General features: G+C 33.5%; 1 protein-coding gene across 1 annotated transcript; it reads left to right on the top strand.

The window, feature by feature from the left end:
- The first annotated feature begins 6,961 nt into the window (after positions 1-6,961).
- On the top strand, positions 6,962-26,945 carry LOC141485555 (uncharacterized). Its single transcript, XM_074182412.1, has 4 exons — positions 6,962-7,112; positions 13,356-13,420; positions 18,641-18,860; positions 26,660-26,945. Exons 1-3 carry the CDS (start codon positions 7,092-7,094, stop codon positions 18,807-18,809), a joined length of 255 nt encoding a protein of 84 aa, XP_074038513.1. The 5' UTR covers positions 6,962-7,091; the 3' UTR covers positions 18,810-18,860; positions 26,660-26,945.
- The last annotated feature ends 344 nt before the right edge of the window (positions 26,946-27,289 follow it).

Below are 27,289 nucleotides of genomic sequence, written 5' to 3' on the forward strand. Positions count from 1 at the left end.
TCCTTTGTGAGAGAGTCAGCAGCTTCATTGCCTTCCAGGCCGGTATGGCCAGGAATGCAGACCAGAGACAATCTGTTTAGTCTTCCTATCGAAAAGAGTCTTTTTTGGCAGTTTGCTACCAATTTAGACGTTGCTCGGTAGGAGCCAAGAGCTTCCAACGCCGCTAGACTGTCCGAGAATATTTTTATTGGAGTGAGGTTGGATTTATCCAATCTCTCCGCACACAATTCAATAGCGGTAACTTCCGCTTGAAATACGGTCGCATAAGTTCCTAGGCAGGTATATAACTATGTTCTGGGTCTGCGACTGAAAACATCTGCACCAGAACCAGAAGGTGTTTTTTATCCATCTGTGAACCAACAACTATCTGTTCTTGATATTTCCTTCTCCCGCAGGATCCAGTCCTCTCTATTCGGAAACAGTACTTTGTAAGGCAGTTCGTAGTTGACAGTTGGATGCATAAAGTCACAAGGTCATTTCCAGAATGATGTGATTTTCAATGTCAACCAACAGTCTGTTGCACTCTGCAATGAAATGATTTGTGCAATTGGCAATGTGCTCAAGTCTGTCTGCAGTCCATCTAGCCTTTCTTTTCAGAAAAATGTGGAGAGAAAGTAGATCTAGAAGCATTTCCATGGCCGCTGAGGGTGTGGTACTGATGGCACCACTGATAGCCAGACAAGCCTGTCTCTGTAAGCCAGAGAGCTTCGCTTGGGCCGTTTTCTGTAAAGCCTTCGGCCACCAAGCAATTGCACCATAAGTGATCATTGATCTGACAATCATCACAAAAATCTAATGGTTTTTTTTGGGATCTAAACCCCTAGTTTTACCACAAATCCTTCGACATGCCCATAGATACAGTCTTGCTTTGTGTAAAACTTTTTCCAAGTGAGCGTTCCAGGTGAGTCTTTTATCAAGGACAATGCCAAGATATTCCACCTCCGTTCCAAATGGAATGATCACACCATTGAGGGAAAGTGGCGTTAGATCGTCCAATTTCCTTCTCTTGGTGAAGGGGATTAACACAGTTTTGCTGAGATTGACAGACATCTGCTTCCTCAGGCACCATCTGTGAACAATATCGAACGCGCTTTGGAGGATATTACAAGCTACCCTTCTCGACGTGGACCTTGCCAGGATGACAAGGTCATCTGCATAAGTTTGTAGATCAACTTTTCTTCTGTCGAGGGCATCTAGCAGATTATCCACCAGGAGCGACCACAGAAGGGGAGATAGTACCCCACCTTGAACCTGATAGCTTCGCCTTGAAGAGTGGTAGTTGCAGTTCTGTTTACTAGCATGGCATAGATCCAGCCAGTTATGATAGATTCTATACCCTTTCTAGCCAGAGACAATCCTATAGATTTAGGTAGTGCATTGTCAAATCCTCCTTCAATATCAAGAAAAAATGGCAACCGCTATTTTCTTGTTGTCAAGGGATTGGGTTTTTGGCTTTCTACTTCTCCATCTTGATACAGAAAAATGTGGGAATCTCCAAAGACAGGAAGGAACTAATCAATTTTTAAAGAAGTAATTTCATATATAGATGTGTAGATCATGCAAAGAAGTATCTGGAAAAAAAGTTTTCCTGAAACATTGAATTACACGAAAGAAAAATACTTTCAAAACAAATACTTTTATATGAACACTGAATTATGCAGAAAATACTCTCCTCTACTCAGTTTGTATTCCAAACATCCACAGGATTTTTACATAATATACTGACTGAGAGGTTGTAAATGAAATGTTTACCATTCAGTTATGTTGAAATCCTGTGAACGATTTCAGCCTTTTTTCCAGTTTGTGTCTGAAAGTTACTTCTTTGCATGATCTACACAGCTATATATGAAGTTACTTATTTTACAATTGATTACTTCCTTCCTTCCTTTGGAGATTCCCACATTCTTCTGTATCAAGATGGAGAAGTAGGGATCCAAAAACTTTCTTTTCCAGGACATAATTTATTGATCTTTCAGATGTATTCAAATGAAATGCAAATAAGATAGGTCAGATATACAAACATGCATTATTACCTAGGAATGAATATTATACTGCTCAGCCGTTCATTTGTGTTTCACTGAATGAGATAGCATGTCTATTGAACATGCGGCAAAAATTCAAGGGACTATTTCTTGGACTATTCTAAGAATATTTTGATAGGGCGCTTTGTTCGAAGATACGGAGCGAAAAAAATTTTTGACACTAACAAATGACTAGCAAAATTTACATGTAATGTTTCTTAATCTACTAGAACTGTTAAAAATGACTACCGTCCTCTCGGATGCAAGAATCCAATTTTCTCCTCATGGACTCCCGAACTGTTTCAAAAATACCAGGATCACTTACATGACATAGTATTCAAATTGAATGTTTGCAGCCGTTTGTAGTAATCGGAATGTTGTTGATAGGTACCAACGGAATTATTAGATTTTTTATTACTTGGTTGGTCCAGTGTAGTAAGCTATACTTCCACTTCGGCTACGTTAATAATCTTAAAATTACCAAAATTGTTATTGTCGAAATAATCCGTATCTTCGAAACGAAGCGATATATCAAAAATCATCTAAGGACAAAGTATCCTTAGAAAGAGTCCTTCAATTATTTGCTGCATGTTTAAAGAACACCCGGTATATTCGGCAGTGGAGTAGACAAAGATTGTAATTAATATATTTTTTGGATAATTTTTGAACAAGTATTGATTTACTTATGATGCCCTGTTTGGAACCTTTGGTGTAGTAATGGATATTACTGGAGTTTTTTCCCAACACCAAATCGTTATTTTTAACACCTCGACACATGTTTCGATCACCAAGTGATCATCTTCAAAGCGGAAGATTGAAACTAACAACCAACGCGAAGCTAACCCTATTTATGTTATATTATAGATATCCCATACAGGTAAACCATCCAGGTGTACCACCCATACAGGTATAACAACCTAAATTAATTTTACAAGTTTTCCTTATCTATTACTTTACAATAATTGTTCAACTGTTATAGCTGTATACAATTTTCAGCTATATAAAAAAATTAATTTCACAATATTGCTTATCTGAATTTATTTTTGCAATGTGTCCTTATGTAGTAATCAGTAAACCCAACAATATTATTTTAACAAGCTATATAGTATGCTCTTTGGTATAGGTCCATCATCGTTATTCATAATATTATTGTGTTTACTTATTTCTACACTCTCATAGGCATCTAGTTGCCTGTTGTTGTTAACTTGTCTAACTAATCTTAATTAACTGATGTCTATGGAACGGTCTTGTTGCAAAATATGATCGGCGACTGCTGATTTTTCAGGTCTTCCATATTTTAAGTGTGCTATGTGTTCCTAATATCTTACTTTAATAGATCTTTTTGTCGGTCCATAATATTTTGCATCGCAGTCCTTATATTCAGTTTCGTAAATTCCAGACTTTTCAGAATTCTCGGCTTTGTCTTTTGGACTTCCCAAAAGGCTCTGTAGTGTATGATTTGTTTTAAAAACCACCTTCATACCTAGTTCCTTGAAAATTTTTCCAAAGTTCCTCGTATATTGGTGGTATGGAACTGAGATAAATTTATCTTGGTTTTTGTCCTTTCTGAAAGTCGAGATTTCGTTCATTCTTAACTTAACTTCTTCTTCCTTATTATGTCATCTACAATACCCCTCGAGAAACCGTTAGTGGCTGCTATTTCCTGTATTGTACGTCTTTCATTTGTGAACCTATCATGTGTTAGAGGGAAAGTCAAAAGACGATGCACTAAAAAATTCAACCCAGCACGTTTGTGCTGTCCTCAGTGATGTGAACTGTCAGAAATATACCTTTACGTGCTTGTTTCTTTTCTAAATATATCGTATTCTGACCCTCCATATTGGCTCCTCATTACCAAAACGTCAAGAAATGGTAGTTGTCCCTTATTTTATAACTCATACGTGAATTTTATTGATGGACATTTATTAGTCAAAATGGAAACACAGTCCTCAATATTCGATTTTTTGGTATCGAATATCGCGAAAATTTCACCCACATACCTTAGCCAAATCCTAGGAAAATACTTCGACTTTTCTATGGTTTCCATTTCGAATCTGCTCATGTACAGGTCTGCCAGGTAGGAGGACAAGGGGTTTCCCATAGCCGTTCCTTCCTGTTGTTCATAAAAGCAACCTCCTACCTGGAACCGATTTTGTTTCATACGCAAATTAGTTAGAGAAACGAATACTTTTCTTCGGTTTCCATTTCGAATCTGCTCATGAACAGGTCTGCCAGGTAGGGGGAAAAGGGGTTTCCCATGGCCGATCCTTCCTGTTGTTCATAAAAGCAACCTTCTACCTGGAACAGATTTTGTTTCATACACAAATTAGTAAGAGAAACGAATACGAAATTCGAAACCAAAGAAAAGTCGAAGTATTTTCCTAGGATTTGGCTAAGGTATGTGGATGATATTTTCGCGATATTCGATACCATATATTCGAATATTGAGGACTTTGTTTCCATGTTTCCATTTCCAAATAATAGATGTCCATCAATAAAATTCACGTATGAGTTAGAAAATAAGGAACATTTCTTGACGTTTTAGTAATGAGGAGCCAATATGGAGGGTTAGAATACGATATATTTAGAAAAGAAACAAGCACTTTCAGGTATATTCCTGACAGTTCACATTACTGTGGACAGCACAAACGTGCTGGGTTGAATTTTTTAGTGCACCGTCTTTTGACTTTCCCTCTAACACATGATAGGTTCACAAAAGAAAGACGTACAATACAGGAAATAGCAGTCACTAACGGTTTCTCGAGAGGTATTGTAGATGACATAATAATAAAGAAGAAGTTTAGGTTAGGAAAGGAAGAAACAGAGATGAATATATCTCGGTTCCATACCACCAATATACGAGGAACTTTGGAAAGATTTTCGAGGAACTAGGTATGAAGGTAGTTTTTAAAACAAGTCATACACTACAGAGCCTTTTGGGAAGTCCAAAAGACAAAGTCGAGAATTCGGAAAAGTCTGGAATTTACGAAATTGAATTTAATGACTGCGATGCAAAATATTATGGACAGACAAAATGATCTATTGAAGTAAGATATAAGAAACACATAGCACACTCAAAATATGAAAGACCCAAAAAATCAGCAGTCGTCCATCATATTTTGCAACAAAACCATTCCATAGACTTTTCAGTTCATCAAGATTAGTTAGACAAGTTAATAACAACAGGCAACTAGATGCCTATGAGAGTGTAGAAATATGTGAACACAATAATATTATGAATAACGATGACGGACCTATACCAAAGAGCATACTATATAGCTTGTTGAAATAATATTGTTGGGTTTATTGATTACTACATAAGGACACATTGCAAAAATAAATTTAGATAGGCAATATTGTGAAATTAATTTTTTTATATAGCTGAAAATTGTTTTATATACAGCTATAACAGTTAAACATATATTGTAAAATAATAGATAAGGAAAAATTGTAACATTAATTCAGGTTGGTATACCTGTATGGGTGGTACACCTGTATGGTTTACCTGTATGGGATATCTATAATATAGCATAAATAGGGTTAGCTTCGCGCCAGTTTCTAGTTTTAATCTTCCTCTTTGAAGATGATCACTTGGTGATCGAAACACGTGTCGAGGTGTTGAAAATAACGATTTGGTGTTGGGAAAAAACTCCAGTAATATTCAAGTATTGATTTAACTTTTTGATATTGTGAGGTAGAATATTTTAGAAGTTAACATTGATAAAGTTTCTGCTTAACTTTTTCAGTGTGAATTTACTTGCCCTCAACAAATCACATCTTCTTGTCTCATGAAAAACACAATGTACCTGTCATTCGTAGAGGGTTTGAAGGTAGGGGTAGCATTTTTCCGTCGAAGTATGTCAAATTATAATTTAAATTTGACGTGTTTTGGGATTTTATTAAAATATGTACAGAAACTGAAATAATGAATTAATTCCATTTGAAAAAAAAAAAGAAAATGAAACTTTCTATGTTTTTACCACTTTTATTTGTAACTAACGTTATGCAGTTTCATCCTATACGGACATTTTCAAACTTATACAATATTGTATAGGACTGCAGTAACGTTAGTTACAGATAAAAGTGGTAAAAAACATAGATAGTTTCATTTCACTTTTCTTTCTTATGATTTTCTACCACATAGTAACGGCTACATACATCAATTTATTCCATTTGACTTTAACACACTGTATATTTATCTCCAGGTGAGGACTGATCTTCGATTCATTCACATATCTATCTGTTTATCTATCTAACTATCTAGACTATCGAATAAGACATGTGGACATTTAATTTCTTTCACTTGTGTTAAAAGAAATTTTGTCAAATGAGACATTATTTGCAAGTGAATTTCCAGGTTTTGAAAACTGAAAATGATAATTTTCCGAAACACTAAACCATCTGAAGAAAGCTGAATCGTGGAAGGTTATACACCTAAAATACAGTAAGAAATAACATTTGATACAGATACAAATTTTGACTTGATAAAACGCGGTATGAAATCACTGATTGGAATTTTCTGGCACCCCAAAATTGGAAGATATTGAACGAGTCAACAAGTTTGAATCTGATTTCACTATAGACGTGTTCGAATTTTCGATTGCTGAATTGTTGATGGAATCGTTTTCAAAATTTCAATTGGAAGATATTTCAAGATGATCGCTCACATCACCACCTGTTTAGGCGATTAGGCTGTTGCTATTGAATATTAATGTCAGTCGCAGGTGGCATACCGCACGCCACTGACACACATACAATGGTGATGATCGATTTCAGTAATTACATAAAAACTCCGATCGCGTTTCAAAGAGCAGTGATACACATATAAATTATCAAGTTGCCACATTGGGACTCTCTCCGCCCGTGACACTTCGTCTTTTATTGTAATTTCGACGGGATGGATTATTTCTGGGTTACTTCTTTATGTAACGACGTTCGATAATATGCGCGCAAGAAGGGGGTTCGAGCCCCACCTGAAACTATATATGCTCACCTATCACCGGAAAATGTATCACTACTATCTTGGTGTTTTTGTGACTCATTCTGTGGATTACCACTACATTTTTCGAAATGACCACCGTCAAAATGATTGTAAGTACATATTTGGCATTTTATTCTTTTTATTCTTAAAAACATTAATTAACAAAATTTTTGATTGTTTTTCACAAAGGCATTTCTCCTATCGAAAATTTTGAGTAGCATTCTGCTTCATTTTCTATATAAATGTAATATAATTGGCAATAACCAACACGGATACTTACGAGAGAGATCAACAAACAGTGCAATATTTCAATTTACTCAAAATATAACAAACCTAATGGAAAGAAAATACTTAGCACTTGGTATATTCTTAGATCTGTCAAAGGCATTTGACTGCTTGAATCACGAGATACTTATAAAAAAACTAGAACCATATGGTATAAGAGGAAACTCACTGAAATGGATTGAATCTTTAGGATCGCCAACAAATAGTAACTATTAACAAACATGGTCGAACATACAAATCTGAGAATGCAGCAGTGAAAGTAGGAATACCCCAAGAAAGCATTGCGGGCCCCTTGTCATTTATTATCTACATAAACGATTTATGTTATCATTCAAAAACACACAATTCAATTACAGTCTTTGCTGATGACACTAATTTATTAATAGGCCGTGAAACATACCTTCAAGTAGTAAAAACAAGTATGGAAACGTTTAATGATACAAGAGAATGGTTCACTAGAAATAGGTTGATTTTGAATGAATCAAAAATTAATCTTATACTTTTTAGAGCTAATCAATTACAGATAGAACGACCTCAAACTTTGAATATTGAAAACATAACTATTAAATATTCAGAAGACACCAAATTTGTAGGACTTCATATTGATGAATTCTTGAAATGGAACAAACAAATTGATTATACAGCTAACAAATTGAGCAAAATTTCGTATGGACTAAGGGTGGTTCACAAATATCTCAACAAAAGAATCGGTAAAAATTTTATATTTCTCGAATTTTGAGTCTGTAGCTAGATATAGAAACATTTTGGGGAAGCAATAGTAATATAAATGAAATATTTATAATTCAGAAAAGAGCAATCAGAATGATGAGTAATTTGAAGTATAATCAATCGTGTAGAAATGTCTTCAAGAATAACGCGATAATGACGATATCTGCTCTTCATATTTATGAATGCTTAATGTTTGTATTAAAAAATAGGCATCTGTTCGTTAACAATATTAATCAACATTCCTATGGAACCCCTCATTACATGTCAATGAAGCTATATAATAAATTGCCTAATCGAATCAAAGATTTGAGAAGCATAAAGAAATCTAAAAAAGAAATAAAAAAATATTCAATTGATTTAGAACCATATAGTGTTAGTGACTTTTTTTTGTTGTTGACATTATTTCATTCTATATTGTCTGTGTACAAGCTGTAATAGTCGGCATATTTTTGAAATAAAGATTATTATTATTATTATTTCATCTTATGCTCATGTGAAAGCGTTTCGATGTTGCTTCAATCGAGTAAACAAAATAAAACCGAGAAGAAGAAGAAGAAGAATGTATTTATTGAAATAGGTAATTCTAATACACAATATTATATAAAACATATTACTAACAAGGACATTTAAAATAATTATAAAAAACTTGAAATGTAGATATAGTTCAAAATTGAAAATGAAAATTTTTTGATTGAAAAATAACGACAAATACTATTAAAAATACATTGCAATATAGGTACAGCTCCAATACCATGAAAAAATGAAGAAAACAATATGTAAATACTATATTTATCAATATTATCTTACCAAGTATTATTCTATCTAGCATTATGAATGCTTTTCAAAAATGCCTAATGATGGACTAAATTTAATTTCATTTGGAGATTCATTGATAAAGAATTCATGGCACTTCTCCTATTTGTTCTGCATGAATGCAAATTAGCATGATTTCTTGTGTCATATTTGTGCACTTCTGAATTTGAACTAACAAATTCAGAAAAATAAGAAGGTGATGAGTAATTCAGAATTTTATATATGAATGTCATAGTTGAGTAACACAACCGTACAGAAACTGATAGCCACCGCAAAGTATGTAACATAATTCCGATTTCAGTGAATCTATTCACTTTTAGAACAATTCGCATACTGCGATTTTGAAGTTTTTATAATTGAGATGTTTGATTAAGATTTAACAAGAAAATAATAGAAGCACAGTAATCAAAATGTGGTTGGATAATCGCATTGTACACAGTAATTTTAGACTGAGTGAGAAAATTACCAGAAATTCTTGTAAAGACATATAGGTTTTTAGATATTTTTCACATATATAATCGAGATGATTGCCAAAAATAATAAATTATCTAACTGGAATCCAAGATATTTGATACATGACACAATTTCAATGTTTTCATTATCGATTTGTAGATTTATTTCATTCAAATCAAGGTTGTTCCATTTATATTTTGTTGTAATAATCATCCCTTCAGTTTTCGTTTTGTTCAGTTCTGATTTATTTGCCATGAGGTACTCATTCACATCCTTTAATGCGGCATTCATTTTATCAATAGCAAATAACGTGGTAATTTGAAATGAATTCGTTATGACTCACATTGTGAATCGCAATTCACATTACATGATGATTAATCTTGACATTTGAGGGTTTTCACTATTCCAAATTCAAAAAATATTTCAATTGAATCAAATATGGGGTGCAAATTACTAAATATGCCGGAAAGATTAAAACGAAATTCAAACTTATTTGCTCAACCGTGAGTGACAGTAAAAAAATACGATGAAATATAAAACAAAAATGAGAATTGTAATTATGAACAGGAGTATACCCCAAATGCCATGTAGTTGTCATGATCTTGAAACTTTTCTCTTCACAAAAATGAATTTTCAATGTAATATTTTCACAAAATCTCTGAATGGTATTTCAAGAATCACTTGAATTCACCATCACCAAAATAGATATATTTTGTTCAGGCAACCATGATAATACTTACATAATTTTCACAAAAAAGTTTGTTCCCAGACGCTTTTTGCAAACATCGTAGCTTTCCGGTAGAAATTCTACCATTCCACACAAATATATAAGTTCCTCTTTCGATAGATAATTTCAATAAAGAACTTGATTTCATCAAGCAAATTGCGGTTAACAATGGATTCAAAGCTGAATTAATAAACAAAATACTTGCCAAGAAAGGCTATGCAAAACAGATTCGAGACGTTTTTTTTATTGATAAGGTGGATAATCAAAATTATAGAGCTTTAACGTATTTTGGACAACCAACGGAAAAAGTGGCTTCATTTTTGAGGAAACGAGATAATAAAATTTCATATAGAAGAAGTAATATGTTGGGAACGTTAGTTGAAAGTAATAAAGACAAAACATCCAAATTCGAGAAATCAGGAATATATAAATTAAAGTGTGGAACGTACCGTAAAGTATACATTGGTCAAACTGGCAAAACGTTTAGGAATCGAATTCAGGAACATCATAAGAGCTATGTGAATAAGAAAACAAATTCAACATACTCGAATCATCTTCTAGAAAAAATCACATCTTTAATGAAGAGTTAGCAATTTTGCACATTGAAAATAAAGGTTTGAAACTGAATCATTTGGAAGCAATGGAAATTAATAAACTTGAAAATTCAAACATTCTATTGAATGACCAACTAGATTTGAATAGATCAACATTATTGAACTTGTTTTCTCAAAAATCGAGAAAGGTTACCTGTAGTGTATGTATACATATTAGTTTAAGAAACAACTTGAAGTATTCAAATCACTTGACAAAGCTATTGTGTCAGCGAAACATGTTGTGATATATTTTTCAAATAAAGTTTGTGGAGATCAAATCGTGAAGTGTAGTTTTTGAAATTACTATGGATCTTCATCAAGTAACGGCCAAATCAATAAAAAAAATATAGGGTTTTTTCGAATACAAACTGAAAGAAAACATATTATGAAACCACTACTTCCGCATTAACATTGAATTAAACGAAAGAAAAAATCCTATCGAAGCAGCTACTGTTATATGAACATCAAATTACGCAAAAGTCCCTTTTTCCCATTCAGTTCGTACTTTTAACATTCGTTATGAATATCATTCATAGGGAAATATGTATATGGAATATATATATTTCCCTATTAAATATATGGAAAAATAAGTTTTTCAAAGATTTGCCAACTTCTCACTTTTCCAACATTAAACAAAAATGGGGAAAACTCTTAATGAAGGAAAAAAAATAACTACGATTAGATCTCTCTATGAAGATATTCAGAGCATACAGAAACGTTATCCAAAATGTTGCTGATGAGATGATAAAACAAGGTACTCATCCCGAAACCTCGAAGTACACCATGGAGGATGACAATGTTCCCCATAAGTGACATTACGTATCGAGATTCTCAATATTTCACATCGTGTTGCGTTTCTATAAATCTATGAATCTGTTTTAGTTGTATAACGAAAATTTTCAGTACAGACTGTAATTTAATGTTCGTATGAATGTTGTAGTTTCTGAAGATATTTTTTTATTCATGTAATTCAATGTTCATTTGAAAGAAGTAGTTTCAAAAGGATAATTGCAATTAGCAATAATGGTAGTGAAAGATTTATACTGGATAGTAAAAATAAGTTCAACGATGGATTCAATATAGTACACAGTTATTCCATTCTATTGATAAATGTTCTGTTGAAGTGATTGAGTTAATTCATAGCTTCACAAAATCTCAGGTTCGACAGAATATTGAAAATGATTATTGTGATTCAATATTGAAATTTAATAATTTCTGATATAGTCGACTACTTATTTCACTTTCATTATTATTATTATTATTATTATAAGCGAATATTTCAAGGGGTTATTTGATTATGGCAATGTCAGGTGTGCATTGATTGCAAAATGTGACAATAAAAGGTCACAGATTATATTCAAGTATATTCATATATGCATATATGAATATATCGTTCGAACTGCTTGTAATCACTTCATTAGTATGTTTCAATAAAATCACACGTTGAAAAGTAAGACCTCGTTAATCCTTAGCTCGCACATGTTTCGACACTTTAGCTATCGTTCGTAAGGGAGTGACACTTTAACGCTAAAACAGAATTCAACAGATTATTTTCTCAATTTCATTTTATTTCAGAGGTTCAAATTATACCTATCAAGTCTTTCTATGTTATAAGTGTTCGCATTTGTTGATGTCGTGGATAAAATTAATTTTGAATTTTCAAGCACAGTTTTTTGTAAATCAAAATTGAAAAAATAGGATTATCTAAAAGAACAATTCGTTCTGGTCTGTCTCAAATCACCTACACTATAGGTTGATGGATTGACAATTATTAAAAAAACAACTACTCCTCTGGCTAATACCACGAAGGGCGTTATATCCGAGAGGTGTCAGTGCAGGATTCTTCACTGAAGTTATTCCTGCATATACTGTTGGCAATACAACTGCAGGAATAACTTCAATGAAAAACATAATTTGAAAAAATATGGCCTAGGGAACCTTAGAAAACGTTTAATGAATATGTAACCATTTCGAAAGATTTCCACCAAATATTAAAATTTATTTCAGGTGTCACAAAAAATTCACATTTTTTATCAAGAAAAGCAGGTATTCTTGATTTCATCAAAATTATTTAGAAGATGAATTCGCTTCACATGCACTTTCAAAGTGGATATGATAACTTATCCTTTTCTGAATGAATCGAAGAATTTTGTAAAGTAGTCATCATCAGTGCTCACCTGGAAATAAATAATCTATTTGAAAAGAAGTTTCTGTGATAAATGAAATTTGAATTTTAAGGTTTTGAATTCAGGAAAATTGTTGATGAGTATTAACTCGTTAGGCAATAGGAAGTATCGAAATATGAGAACATAGTACATTTGCAAAATTCAGTTTGTTCAAAACTAATTAGCCTAATGACCAACGAAATACATATAGGCCACATGGCCTCAATCTCCAACATATATTTCGTTGGTTATTAGGCTAATGAGTTTGATACCAATCAAATTTTACATATTTCGATGCTTCTTGTTACCTGACGAGTATGTATTTCAATTAACAATTTTCCTAAATTCATAACCTCAAATTTCAAATTTCAATTGTCACAAAAACTTTCCTTTGAATTAGATTATTCACTTTCAGATGAGCACCGATGACGACGAAAGTCGAAAGCTCTTTGCAAAGAGATTTTACAATTATACACTTCTTTACAAAATGTTTCCATTGATTCATTCGAATAAATGTATTCAGCTTTCCTTTATTCATCATTTTCTTCATGTAGGATGAGAGTCATAATAATTGTTGTATTTTTGTAGGTTGCTCTTCTTGCTTTTGTCCTGGCTTTGGCTACTGCAGCACCAGGTGGATGGGGTGGAAAAAGGTGAGTTCAAAAATGACAAATTTTAAATTGCACGATTTTTTTCGATTCTGAAACAAACAGTAGGTGAACTGGATTAATAGGAATCTAGTTTGATGAAAGTTTTTCTTTTCGAATAGTTTATCCACGGCATTTTGAGTAACAATTAATATTCATTGAATATTTCGACGTGATGAATTGAGGTTAATTGCTTCCTTTGTAAGCAGCATTGAAATAACTTGTAATTCAAATGAAGAAAAATTTCCAAATCGGCCTATACGTGTAGAAATTCCAACTCATCTAAAAGTATCACTGACAAAACAAGTTCATGACCAATATGATTTGAATTTCAAATCAAGCCTGAAGCCAAAAATAAGTTTTCCTACTAGAACTTTCGAGAAATTATCAAGATACTGTTTCAGTAGGTATTTGCAGAACGATTTCAGTCGATCTTTTGATTGGTAGGTTTATAATATCTTACGCTCTTTACAGTCATCTACAAATGCGTGTTTTGTGTTTTTGGCGAATATGAAAAAGTATGTAGGTATTGTATATTTCCAGTTGAAACTTCAAGAAAGAATATAAATTATTGCTAAATATTTTTGGGAGAAAATATATTTCAAATTGAAGAATATTGAAATGAATGAGTTTTTCATAACGGGGCATGGTGTAATTGACTTCAACTTCAAATAGACGGAAAAAATAACAAAGTCAGATTTGATATTAGGCGATACTGAGAAAAAAATCTACTCTTTGATGATGAAACAGTTGAAGTACCTAGTAACAATTGAAGAAAACTTGAAGTCTTGTTGAATAAGAAGCTTCCATGAGATTGTCAATGTCTCCAGCAAACCAATGCACTCATTTATAGATTCAACACTAAGAGATGGCTCACAAAAAATGTTTCCAATGGATTCGAGAATAAGAAGAGAACTTTTCGGAAATTGAAGTAATGAATGTATAAGTCACTCGATATTATCAAATCAGTTTTAACTTTCATGAAGAAGTAAAGATATCTTAAAAAAATCATGAAAGAATATATCTCTTGAGAAGAATCACGATGTTTGAAATCGTATCTCTTTTTGAATTCATCACAGACAGAAGTGCAAATCAAATATTTGACTGTGAAACTATTTCTATGAGTTTGTTTCACTGAGACGAGCTGAATGAATATAATTTTTTGGACAAATTTGACAAACTTTCGAAATTACCCCAAGACCCTCATCATAATACTGTTCCACAGAATCAACCTAATTCTCAATCTAAACATGTGTCATCTATACTTATCTTCAACAGAAGGGATCAGTTGTTTCAAAAATAGCTCTGTACAAGATGAACTTTAAAAAAATCCTTCAACACCAATGAATTCCTCAAAGACAGGAGAACAGTGAATCAGCAGGAGATTCTTTAAATATTTTTTGTTCTCCAAAGAATTCACTACCATTTTTATAAATGTGAACACTCAGTGAATTTTGTTGATACACAGAGAGTCCTTAGTCTCACAAAACCAAAAAAAAAACATTGATTCATATTTATTGTCTCCACATATGTTTCGTAAACTAATTATATGTTATTGCATAATTGACATTTCTCGAATATTCACCCGTTGAAAACATTCGCGACATGCAGTAGTAACGGTTTCATATGGATTTGGGTTAAACCGGACAACTTGATTGGATAATTGTTTGCTTTTCATGGTGGAATTATGGAATTGTAGGTAATTTAATTCAGCAGCAGCGGAACTAATTGTGGAGATTGTAGTTTCTCGGTTTAGGAGAAAACAAGAAAATGTTTGAAGAAAACATTGATACCTTGTTACACATATTACTCATTATACGATAAAATTATACCATCGGGTATATGTTTGCTTCAATTAGTTTGCCTAGATTTCGAAACATATTCTTGAAAAATATGATGTAAGATGTAAATAATTTAGTTATTGCGTACATGTATTAATTGTTGTTTTCTATCACAAAAATTACTGTATATTTTCTCATTATGGTGATTTTTGTAATAACAAATGAATAGAATATTAAACTCAATGGGAGAATTACTGCGGTTCAATGATGTAGTTATCATTAAAAAGGCAGCCATCCAAAATTTTTGTGAATAAAATGGCTGCCACAAATGCTGTAGAGAGGAACTTTTTTGGAAATTGGAATAATCATGGAATCACAGAACATAATATATATTTCATTCACATTGGCTTTAGATATACATTCCTGGAATAAATAATTTTCACTTTTTCACATACATATCCTTGAACACTATCAAAGGATTCCTTAAATCGTGAAAGAAGGTTTGATGTACGTAAAACTTTCACAAATTGCAATACAAGAAGAAAACCATAACCTCGCCAGGAAAATGAGGATATAAGATCTCAAATGAATATATTCTTCCATTTAATTACGTTTGCTCCATCTTCATATAGTTTTCAGACTAAAATTGGTATTATGTTAAATATTCTGTTCAGACCATTTTTGGTTGAGCCATTCAATTTCAACTATGTTTGTGTAACTTACTGTTGATTTGACGAGTTGTTTTTGATCTTGGGACTGAATATATCCAGTCGTTCGATATTACAGAACTTATAACTTCTGTCAAAGGTGCCTATATCATACGAGCATCAGTTGAATTTTTCTAGACCATAGAAAAAAAAAAAAAGAATCTGTTTCTCCAGGATTTTTCAAACCAAATTGAAAACCATTTTTTGAAAGCCTTCTTCTGGGATAGATATATAGAAGTTTCTTCTTGAAATTTGTCCCAGAACTTCCACCAGGATAGGCACAGTCTGTTCTTGAAGAATCAAAGATATGGGTGTGTGTGTGATGAGTTCAAATAGGATCCGTGCCAGTCCAATGTAACATGTAAAATTTCTACAATATTTTTATATTTTCAAGATACATAATATACTCTTCCTTATTTCTGAAGGTTGGTATTTGGTTGGTAGTAATGAGTTGTTTTTCTTTTTCTTTTTTTCTTCATCCCTTACTATTTCATTGATTTTTTCATATTCGTTTCAATTTTACTTTTCTGGTTCAAAGTTTTTGTTCGATGAATGAGTTATCTGTAAATTTACATGAAAACACATTCTTTTTTACTTTCTGGTTTTATTTTTTCTTTTTTTTTTTTTTTTTTTATCATCATTTTGTCTTCTTTTTTCTTTTTCAATTTCTTCTTTCCTCTTCTTCACATTACAGTATACGAACTGATTTGAATTATTTGGAACGTGAAAGAACAAGTAGAGAAAGGTGAAACTCAATGCATTTTCAGGACAGACTTTTGAGAATATTGGTTCTCAATGAATTGATCAACTTCTATTATTTTCTCAAATAAAATGAAAGTTGATTCATTCTCAAACTCAAAGAAATCAACCTAGTTTTTTGTCCCTTCTGCCCCTTCTATCCCTTCGACCTCATTGATTTTTTTTTTGATATTAGATCACGAACCTGAGTCTGAATTGAACTAATCTTGATGAAATTGCAATAATGAAAAATTCTTTGAAACATCAGAAATTTTGGGACAGGTGTTGAAAAGTGAACCACTGATGTACAATTGTTCTTACAAATGAGAATGGGGTGATTTTATGTGTTTGCCAATCATTTTTTGGTATTTTAAATTATTTTGAATTGGATATAAGCAATATTTTGATGAGCTAAGAACATAATAGCATACGTTTCTCCTCAATTGTCTTCACAATACACAATTGAGCGATAAGTCTTTTTACTATGGATCATTTTAAAATGCACTAGGTGAATCAATATCGTAACTGGACAATAAAAATCGAAATAAAAAAGCAGTTAATGATTTCTACCTATAAATTTCATGTGAGAGACATTAGAGAGCATTTTACAGATCGGTGATATTTGAGTCTATAACGGATTGGATTACATTTGGGAAGATTGGTATCACAATATTTCTAGAAGAATCAATAAATGATGCAATTTGTTGTACAACAAATTGTTTGATTTTGGTTGGTCCAACCGTTTGGACAATAATTGCTTCGTGTGCAGTTCAACTAGTCGTACGGAAATATAGCATGTTCAAAAATCTGTCGTACAACTCAAATTCAAAATAATTTCTTGTACGGAGAATAAATTCTTATCGACCAAACCCTGTGCGAAATATAAATAACATATAAAAATGAAATCACAAAAGTAAAATTACTAAAAGTAAGTGTAACATGGACTGAAAAGAGACATGTAAACAATAATAACATAATAGAAATGTTCAGGATATAAGAACACGGTTGATAAAATGAAATATATCAATTTAAGTGTAGTAAATTGAATCAAATCAATAAAATACTTATTTGAATATACAAGCTGTTAAGAATTCAAAGCTTTCATATGAGTTTTCAGTAGCGAAGTGTCTTATACGGAATTGTTGATTTTTAACTTGAAACGGTTATATTTTTGGTTTTCTACTACTAAATCTTCCAAAGGAAGGAAGGAAATAATCAATTTCAAAAAAAGTAACTTTATACATAGATGTGTAGATCATGCAAAGAAGTAACTTTCAGACACAAACTAGAAGAAAAAAGGTCTTCCTGAAACAGCTACTTTCATATAAACATTGAATTACCCAAAAAAAAAATGTTTAAATACTTTCATATGAACACCAAATTACACAGAAAATACTTTTCTCTACTTAGTTTGTATTCCAAACATTTAACACACAATTCAGTCATAAATTACGATTTTTGTCACGTAATAAGTTTGATCTACTAATCGATGACATCGTAATGACATTCATTCCCTTATTTGATCAAATTCCAGCCAAAACGATTCTCATTTAGTTTGAAAGGGTCATATTTTTAGGAATGACCAATTTTTGAGAACGAAAGTTTTTGGCTTTCTCCTACTCTATCTTGATACACTAATTGCATCTCTCATAACTGAATTTTATTTCATGATACTACTATCTTGATTGAAGATTTGAATTAATCATCGTCCTTTATTGAAATCAATGTGTTTTCTGATGCGATGTGAGTTCTAAATCATAGATGATATTGAAAAATGTGCCGCTACTGATACTTTTCTTCAAACGGTTGGTGTCGTGAACTATATCGAATTAGTAGTAATATCATCCGTTTGGGGTCTGTGGGCAAAATATTCTGCAGTTCATCTTCCAGATTTACAGTGCATCTTACTGTATGTGGGTTATTATAATCCTCAAATGCATACATCATGTTCTGTTAATTACTGAGCCTAAATGAAATTCTAAATCATATTTTTGTTTCAGTGAACATGTCGTGATCCATGTTCCTTATCACGTACACACCGTCCACCATCACCACGTGAAGAAAGTCCACGTGCCATATCCAGTAGTGAAGAAGATCGTCGTTCACGAGCCAGTCATTCATGAGAAAATCATTCACGAGCCAATCATCGAACACGGAGGATGGTGGTGAATCTAACACGAATGCCATACTGTATGTACCTGTATAGTCACTAAAATACCGGTAAGTACGAGTAATCAGTATTATCAACTTGTGAATACCCTAAATTCCGACTCCAAAGAAAAATGTAGAGTTCAAAAGGCTATATATAATATATGAAGGTGACGTGAAAATCTTTCAGATATTTTGCGTTTCTGAAATGTCTAATATTTCTGATGAATCTCAATAACTGATTATGAGAATTGACAACTCCATTCGACTCACATATAGTCAGTGGGCATACTTGAAGACTGGCTATAAATCATATGCTGTTGGCGATACAACTGCCGCAATAGATTTTCAAATATTGTTGCAGACCGGTTTCGAACTGTTTGGCCACTCGTCAGTGCAAGTTAACCAAACAGCTCAAAACCGGTCTGCAAGTGTGTTCCAATAACTGAAAATCTATTGCAGCAGTTGTATCGCCAACAGCATATGCAGGAATAAATTCAGTGAAGATTCCTGCACTGACACCGGTCAGATATATTCCAACGCCCTTCGTGGTATTAGCCAGGGGAGTAGTTGTTTTCTGATAGGTATCAGTCCATTAACCTACAGTGTAGGGAGTCGGGACTAGCCTGAACGAATTGTTCTTTTAGATGATTTGATTTATAGCCAGTCTTCAAGTATTCCCACTGACTATATGTGAGAAGTTTTCTTTCCTTATACGAGGAATTGGGCAAATGTCGGATATGCAGTTGGTTACCTCGTTCACAGGCAGATGAGACGATGACAAATCTGTTGTTATTGTCTGCTTCTGCTTAGTTCGAGGAATAATACTCTGAAAGAATTCGATTTTCAATTATCGGAAATTATCGACTTTATGTTGATGATATACACTACCTTGCATTGACGAGTGGCCAAACAGCCCGAAACAGGTCTGCAAGTGTGTTCCAATAATTAAAAATCTAATGCGGCGATTGTGAAGAATCCTGCACTGACACCTGTCGGATATAATCCAACGCCCTTCGTGGTATTAGCCAGGGAAGTAGTTGTTTTCTGATAGGTGTCAGTCTATTAACCTAGAGAGTAGGGAGTTGATACTGGCCTGAACGAGTTGTTTTTTAAGATGATTTGAACACACAGTTAATCGCGTATCTCAGTTATTGTTTTCATGAGACATTTTTCTAATTGCTACACAAATATAGGTTCATATAGGAATATAGTTCATAGGAATCTTGAAACCCTTTGAAACTGATGGAAATATATTGATCTCAAGTGACTGTCTTGTGGTACATCCGGTACAAAAAGTAGGATAGAAATACCGTACTCGCATTTTTGACTAATAAACTGGCATCAGGAGGTTGCAAATCTTAATGATGATCTAGAAGTGATTAAGAATTGGGGTGAAGGTAACCAGTTTCAATTCAATACCACAAAATCCCAGACATCAGTTTTCGCCAAAAAGATATACAGGGTGTAACTGAATAAGTGTAAAATATTCAAGGAGGTCATTCCTCGCCAAAAAAGATAGGATCTTTCATATAAAGAAATTTCATTGGATCATCCCTTGTTAAGATACAGCCCCTTAAAGGGGGTACATAAAATTTGTATAACAATTTTTTTCACAAGCACTAAAAAAGTTAAAATATTGAAATTAACCTGACGTTTTGTACTACCAAAATGCCACTTAGCCAGAAATTTATTTGGTTTACCCCATGGTTGTGAGAGGTGGAAAACGCAACCCCTAAAATTTATTTCCAATGTAACTTTTTGTCTTATCATTTGTTTACCATTCAAAAATTCATTTTCGATAGCATGTTTCATTCTAAACATGCTATCGAAACATGCTATCGAACACTTTCTCTTGAGTTTTTTGCCCAAAATGAACCAGTTCGCAGCAAAAAAATATTTTAGGAACAACTACAGAGATACATCGTCATAAATGCGAAAATACGAAACTAATCTATCTAGTAGGTCACTATTAGCGATAGTGACATTGGTGACAATTAAATTGGTATGACGCTGTCAGTTTGTGAATTTTAGAAATTGAATCAATACTAATTGTGTATTGTTGTTCTGTTCTTACTTTGTTACTTTAATAATTCACTTGTTATTAAAATGACATACACAAATGAGGAAATGGCTGATATGCATGACGTTTACGGTCTATCGCAGGGGAATGGGTTAGAAGGTTCTGGAAGATATGCTGAAATTTATCCTCAACGGCAGCATCCTTCACATAGAATATTTGCTCGACTTCAACAATGATTACGAGAGAAGATTGCTTCCCAGTTAAATGTTGATCATATGACGGTATTTCGAATTTTAAAGGAACAACTCTTATACCCTTACCATCTGCAACGAGTACAGACACTGTTACCGCGAGACTTTCCGAATCGTCTTGAATTTTGCAATTGGAAGCTGGAAATGATTAGAAGAAATTGTGATTTTCTGAAGACGATAGAATTCACAGAGGAATGTAGTTTTTCTCGAGACAAGATTATTAATTTTCATAATTACCACATATGGGCTGATGAAAACCCACACGCTATTGTCGAAACTAACCATCAAGAACAGTTTTCTCATAACGTGTGGCTCGGTGTTATTCGGAATGATTTAATTGGGCCTTATTTTCTACCTCCTCGATTAAATGGCGAGGCATATGTTCACTTTTCAAGAGAAGTGCATCCAGTACTGCTGGAGGAAGTTCCTTTGGGCATCAGAAGGGATATGTTTTTTATGCATGATGGGACTCCCGCCATTTTGGTCAAGAAGCACGTCAGCATTTAACTAAAATATATGCAAATCACTGGATAGGTCGAGAAGGACCACAAAACTGGCCCGCTCGATCCCTGAATCTCAATCCTCTCGATTTCTCTATTTGGGATCATTCACAGCATTTGGTTTATCGTACTCCTGTTCGCGATGTAGAGGACTCAAGAAACCGCATCATCGATGCGTGCAGGGTAATCAGAGGGACTCCAGGAATATTTGAGCGAATACGTGGCTCAATGCGCCGACGTCTAGACGCATGCGTAATGTCTGAAGGTAGACATATGGAACATTTACATAGCATCATACCATCCAGAAACGAGCCATCTGTATGATTGGAGACACGAACATCACTTGCAACCTTCATAGTCCGGAAAATCGAAGAAAGATTAGAGATTTGTCCCAATTTCATAGATATTTTCACGGGAGGCGTTCAAGTGACTTGACACATTTCATTCCACCAAGAGCGGTACATATCAGAAATACGCGACGGACTGTGGTTTCTCATTGTTTTGAGGTTCAACTCAGGACACCTCGAATGTCACCGTTCAAGAACTCTTTCATTTGGAGAACTGCGTTTTTGTGGAATAAACTTCCTGAGAACGGTTTTCCTGATGGATTTTAATCTCCAGCGATTCAAATCCAACGTGAATCGCTACTTCCACACAGGTACCACTGTAAGAGCGCCGTAAGGATTTCCCTGTCGTGCTTGTGTTTTGTTCTGAAAAAAAAGTTCAAAATACAAGTGAAATTTCCACTAATGTGTAATAATTTCTAAATTTGTCTCCAAAATACTGTTCTTGATAAACATAAAATGACATAACAGGACAGAATAACACTAAACAGATTAAATTGCCAATTGCATAAGAGAATTGCATTGCCGATATTACCCATCATAAGTGTTGCATTCAAGAACCACTTTCTCTCAGCAAATATCCAGTTCTGACTAAAATGGTGCTCCGCCAAATTTTCACCTCTCGGAAATAAGCCGTATGATATGTCTTCTCACGAAGTGAAAGTTATATTGAATAAATTAATCTTGTCTGGAAATGATTCATGAGGCACTTGCATCAAAGAAAGTCCCAGCAGTAATTCATGAAATATCGATTGAATTCCTTGTTTCTCATGAACCAAACATTTATTTGACTTTTTTTTTGAATAATGACACACATTTAAGCTCGAATCGAGTGACTGTGGTCAGGGCCGTCGCCATGGGGGGGGGGGGTGGGGAGCCTCCCTTCTGCTTTTTCGACTTTTGAAAAAGTTGAGAAAAGTTGGGAAATTTTGGGCCATGAAGATAGAAAAAAATAATAGTTAAAAAATGAATAAAAATTTGAAAAAATAGAAATGAGAGAAAAGAAAAGGAGAGGTAATAAGAAAAGGGAAAGAACCAGGAGAAGGTTGGGATTTCCCAACATGCATAACTTGAAGAGAATTCTGAGTTGTTTGAAATCTTCAAAAAAGTTTAATTTTTCCCAAGTAAGAGAACAGTCCTGAAGAGTCCACAAATTTTGATGCGACAATGTTACAAAATTCCCAACTTTTCGCTGTTTTTCCGACTTGGAAAAGTTGGAGAATTTCTGGCCGTGAAGATAGAAGAAATAATAGTAGAAAACAATAAGCACAATATCATTTGAGTATTGTTTCCTTCCATTCGTAATGAATATTCCTATACATGGTGGATATGGTGGAAGACCAAGGACCTTGGTCCAAAGTAGAATAATTCCCATTATTATTTTTATAATCACCAAAATTTATTTTTGTTTGTGCATAGCCTAACGGGCATAATCATTCAGCCAATCTTTGGATAGCTAAGTAATAAACGTAATATATTATAGTTGTAACTAATCCCTCGGCTTTCATTTCTTCGAAAGTTGGTAAATTTTGCTGGTGGAGTTGGGAAAATTTGGATTCCCTCCCCCCCTTGGTTTTTCTTTTACGGCCCTGACTGTGGCTGTCAACTTCTTCAAAAAACATCAACAGTTAGTACTGAACTTCAAAAGAAAGTTGTTGAAATGTCATTATATTCTACTCATTAGTTTGTGCTAAGAGTAACAATGTTTCAAAAACAATTTCGTTTTTTGATTTTGCTTCTTGGTGGAAGAAAAATACCGTTCAAGCAAAACAATGGCTTGGAAAGTGTTATAAGGACTCCGTTTCATCAGAAAAAACAATTAAACGTTGATTTGCTGACTTCAAATGTGGTCGTAGAGACACTGATGATGCAGAACGCAGTGGATGTCCAAATGAGGCAGTAACACCAGAAAACATAAAAAAATCCACAAAATCGTTTTGAATGATCGGAAAGTTGCGTGAGTTAGCTGACATTGTAAAGGTATCAGAAAAAAGTGCTTGCTTTATATTGCATAAGCATTTGACTATGAGAAAGCTCTGTTCAAATTGGGTGTCGCGCGAGCTCAAGGTTGACCAAAATTAAGTACGTCTTGATCATTCTGAGCAGTGTTTGGTCATGTCCAAACATAACAAATCGAAATTTTTACGTCGATATGTGACGATGGATGAAACACGGATACATCACTTCACTTCACCTCGTCCAAAGCGCATGAAAGCAAAATAAACGGCACAGTGTCGCGAATCATTGGAAAAGATGGCAAAATTACATGAAATGGGCTGCAAATTACTTCGGCATACACCATATTCGCCAGATTTGGCTCGCAGCGACTACTGGCTGTTTGCAGACCTCAAAAAATGCTCACCGGTGAGAAATTTTTCTCGGATGAAGAAGTTTATGTCGAAACCAAGGCCTATTTTGAGGCAGGAAATAAATCGTTTCACGAAAGTGGTATTGAAATGTTATAGTGGCTCTGAAATTATTGTGTGGCTCTTGATGGAGATTACGTTGCTGAACAAATATAATTTTTCACGAAAAAAACGCGTTTTCCTTCTTATTCCTGGGATTTTCCAGCCCAGGTGTTACCAGTAAACACAAATTGTGGATCATTTTTGTGTTTTTGGAATTGTTGCAAAATATTTATACATTTTTTTGTCTCTATAAAACTGCTCAACCAAAATGATTATTATCACAAAATGAAAGAACACTTTGTATTTGATATGCAAATGGCTTTTGGTTCAGATCGCAAATTTGAAGTCACATCTGGTCTTCCACTAACGCTTAAAATTCAAGAATATGAAATGTTACAGCTCACTTGTTTCAATGGGGAATGAAAAGATAGGACAAAAAAGAAAAAATCAAATGAAAATGAACTTTAACTTACTTCTCCATCAAGGTTTTTTTAGGATATTTATCGCAAACGAATAATTTGATGCTCTGAATGCTTGACAGAAATATTTATCTCTCTCAACGTTCCTACACAGTGTAATCTGGCGAATGCCTGCCAAAAAAACTATTTTTCTGACTAATAGCACGATGGATATTGAATTATATCCGACAGACACTTTTGCAGGTTGCCTCACAGGGGATATTCTTGCAGATGGTCCTTGTTCATACATCAGTTAATTAAAAAAAAAATAATTAAATGAACTCTCGAATACATTTTATGCTAAACGAAGTAAATCAATTGTTTTTGCATTCATGGAGATGATTGATTGTGCATGATATACTAGAAAGGTTTCAATATTTCCTTTTTATTGGCAGGGATACTTAACACGCGAACTCAGATTATGGCTATCTATTCAATTAGACAAAAATCCATATATGTGATGTGATATAAGTGATAATGATTTTGAAGAATATACCTACATACCACAAGTGAACGATTCAACAACCACTTCAAATCTACTGATCTGTGGAAAGTTCTAGATTTTTCATTCATACCAGAAACCAAGAAGCAAACATTTTGAACTCTCTGAATACGATGCATGTTTTTGTCAGAACTTGGATGATAAACCTCATATTGGTTGAAATGGGATGAAACTGATGAATCGTATTGTCACATCTAGGTTACATACTCATAAAATTAAGTTTATGATCTAAAATTCACCTGATTGAATACGACCAAAATTGAATCTCAGAAATTTCCATTTTCAAGTTGTAGTTGGTTACTTCTTCCCTAATACATAATAATCAATCTCATAAATGATGACTACTAACTTGTTTGGATTGATTTTGAACATGTGACTAGTAAACACTTTTAAAATCGCTTTTGAATTTTTTGAATGAGTGTTTGACCTATGTCTGCCCCATTTACTCAGAACGACAGTTCAGTTCAGCAATGCATTTGTGGTTCACCCTAGAACCACTGACCAGACCAATGGCGGGTTTTCAACTATATCTGACTATTTGAAAGATGATATTTTCAACAAACGATATAGAATAGTGGGCCTGAAATACTACATTGTGGTACTCTTCTTTCAACTTCTTCTCAGGAGAAAGATGTCTGAACCTTTTGTGATCTGTTTTTTGGATAGAATTAAATCAATATCATCGACGCATTACTGTCTAGAATTTTCTCAAAACTTGCAAAAAGTGCCACTTGGAATGTATATTAATTGGAGTTGAATATCACTCCCATTTCATCACCAAACTGATACAAATACATTCATATTTTTTCAATAATTGAATCATATTTTTTTGACATCGAATTTCAATGAATACATTCACAATTCAATCGTTCACCTTCTCAAAAATGATTATAGAAATAGATGTTCTTCATGAAATCAATATTATTGACGCATTACTGTCTGGAATTTTCTGAAGATTTGTAAAAAATCCACTTGAAATGTATATTGATTGAATGTATGTATGTTCATAACATTTCAAGAATTTAATATTTTTTTTTATTCAAATTTGTATGAATAAATTCGTATTTCATTCGTTTGCCAATAAACTCAAAATGTTATTATAGAAATTGATATTTTTTAATAAATTGTACCTCTCATAGCTGAAGATACAACTAATGTACTCTGAAAAAGTTTTCTCTGAAGGAAATGCGAAAACATGATGTTTTTAAAAAATTGATTCAAGTAACATTCATTGTGAGATTTTCACATTCTTGTGTTCTCATCAAGTGCCGCCCAAATAAATGGCATATTTTTGGAAAACTATATAAAAAATTCCGAAAGCAAACTACTGATTAATTTGAATATTCTATTTTCTTTTTATCACTTGATTTGTATTTTTGTTTCAGTTATATTTTTCGTCTCTCCAAGTGTGCAGGAAAGTGCAAAACATCACCAGTTGCTAGTTTTGTAGTTCCACAGTCATGCATTATTATCACCAAAACCATCACCAGGCAAGAGGTAAAAATGTTGAAATTTTAGTTCTGATCATTTCGAAAGGAGAGGAAATTCAACAACTAGTCAGAAGTGATTCGATTGGAGTTCAGCGTTTGATCTTTTGAACCTGGTGTATGCTAGATAGTAAGATTATTGTTTTTAAAAATTTGTAAATAAACATATTGTATTATCAGAAAAGTGTGTTTTGATATGTCCGACCTTAATTTTTCACAAGAGTTGGAAAAAATACAGGGTGTTTCCTAACTACAGGGGGTTGAATAAAAAAAACAGTACAGTGTAATTCATATATAACGACTCCGCTTATAACGACTATCCGTTTACAGCGACGATAATGTTTACTCAAGTTTAGTTCCATATTTAGTTATTGAGGAAATATACCTTTTGGTGCGACTCCGGTTTAAGCGACTAACCGCTTATAGCGACCGTTTTTCATGATAATACATCCGGTTAAAACGTCGCGCAATGTTTTGTTTACACAATCTGCGCACCAATACCTCGGCGCACTTCCTCTATTAGGTCCC

The sequence above is a fragment of the Leptinotarsa decemlineata genome, unplaced genomic scaffold (assembly GCF_025532065.1).
Source record: "Leptinotarsa decemlineata unplaced genomic scaffold, Ldec_3_MD MMD2_P_RNA_scaffold_2, whole genome shotgun sequence".
In the NCBI taxonomy this organism is placed as follows: Eukaryota; Metazoa; Arthropoda; class Insecta; order Coleoptera; family Chrysomelidae; genus Leptinotarsa; species Leptinotarsa decemlineata.

Bases quoted from the DNA above. Each gene is read 5' to 3' on its own strand.
- LOC141485555 (XM_074182412.1), top strand. From the start codon at position 7,092: ATGACCACCGTCAAAATGATT. The intron at 7,113-13,355 runs GTAAGTACATAT...GTATTTTTGTAG, and splicing joins TGACCACCGTCAAAATGATT to GTTGCTCTTCTTGCTTTTGT. The intron at 13,421-18,640 runs GTGAGTTCAAAA...TTTTTGTTTCAG, and splicing joins GGTGGATGGGGTGGAAAAAG to TGAACATGTCGTGATCCATG.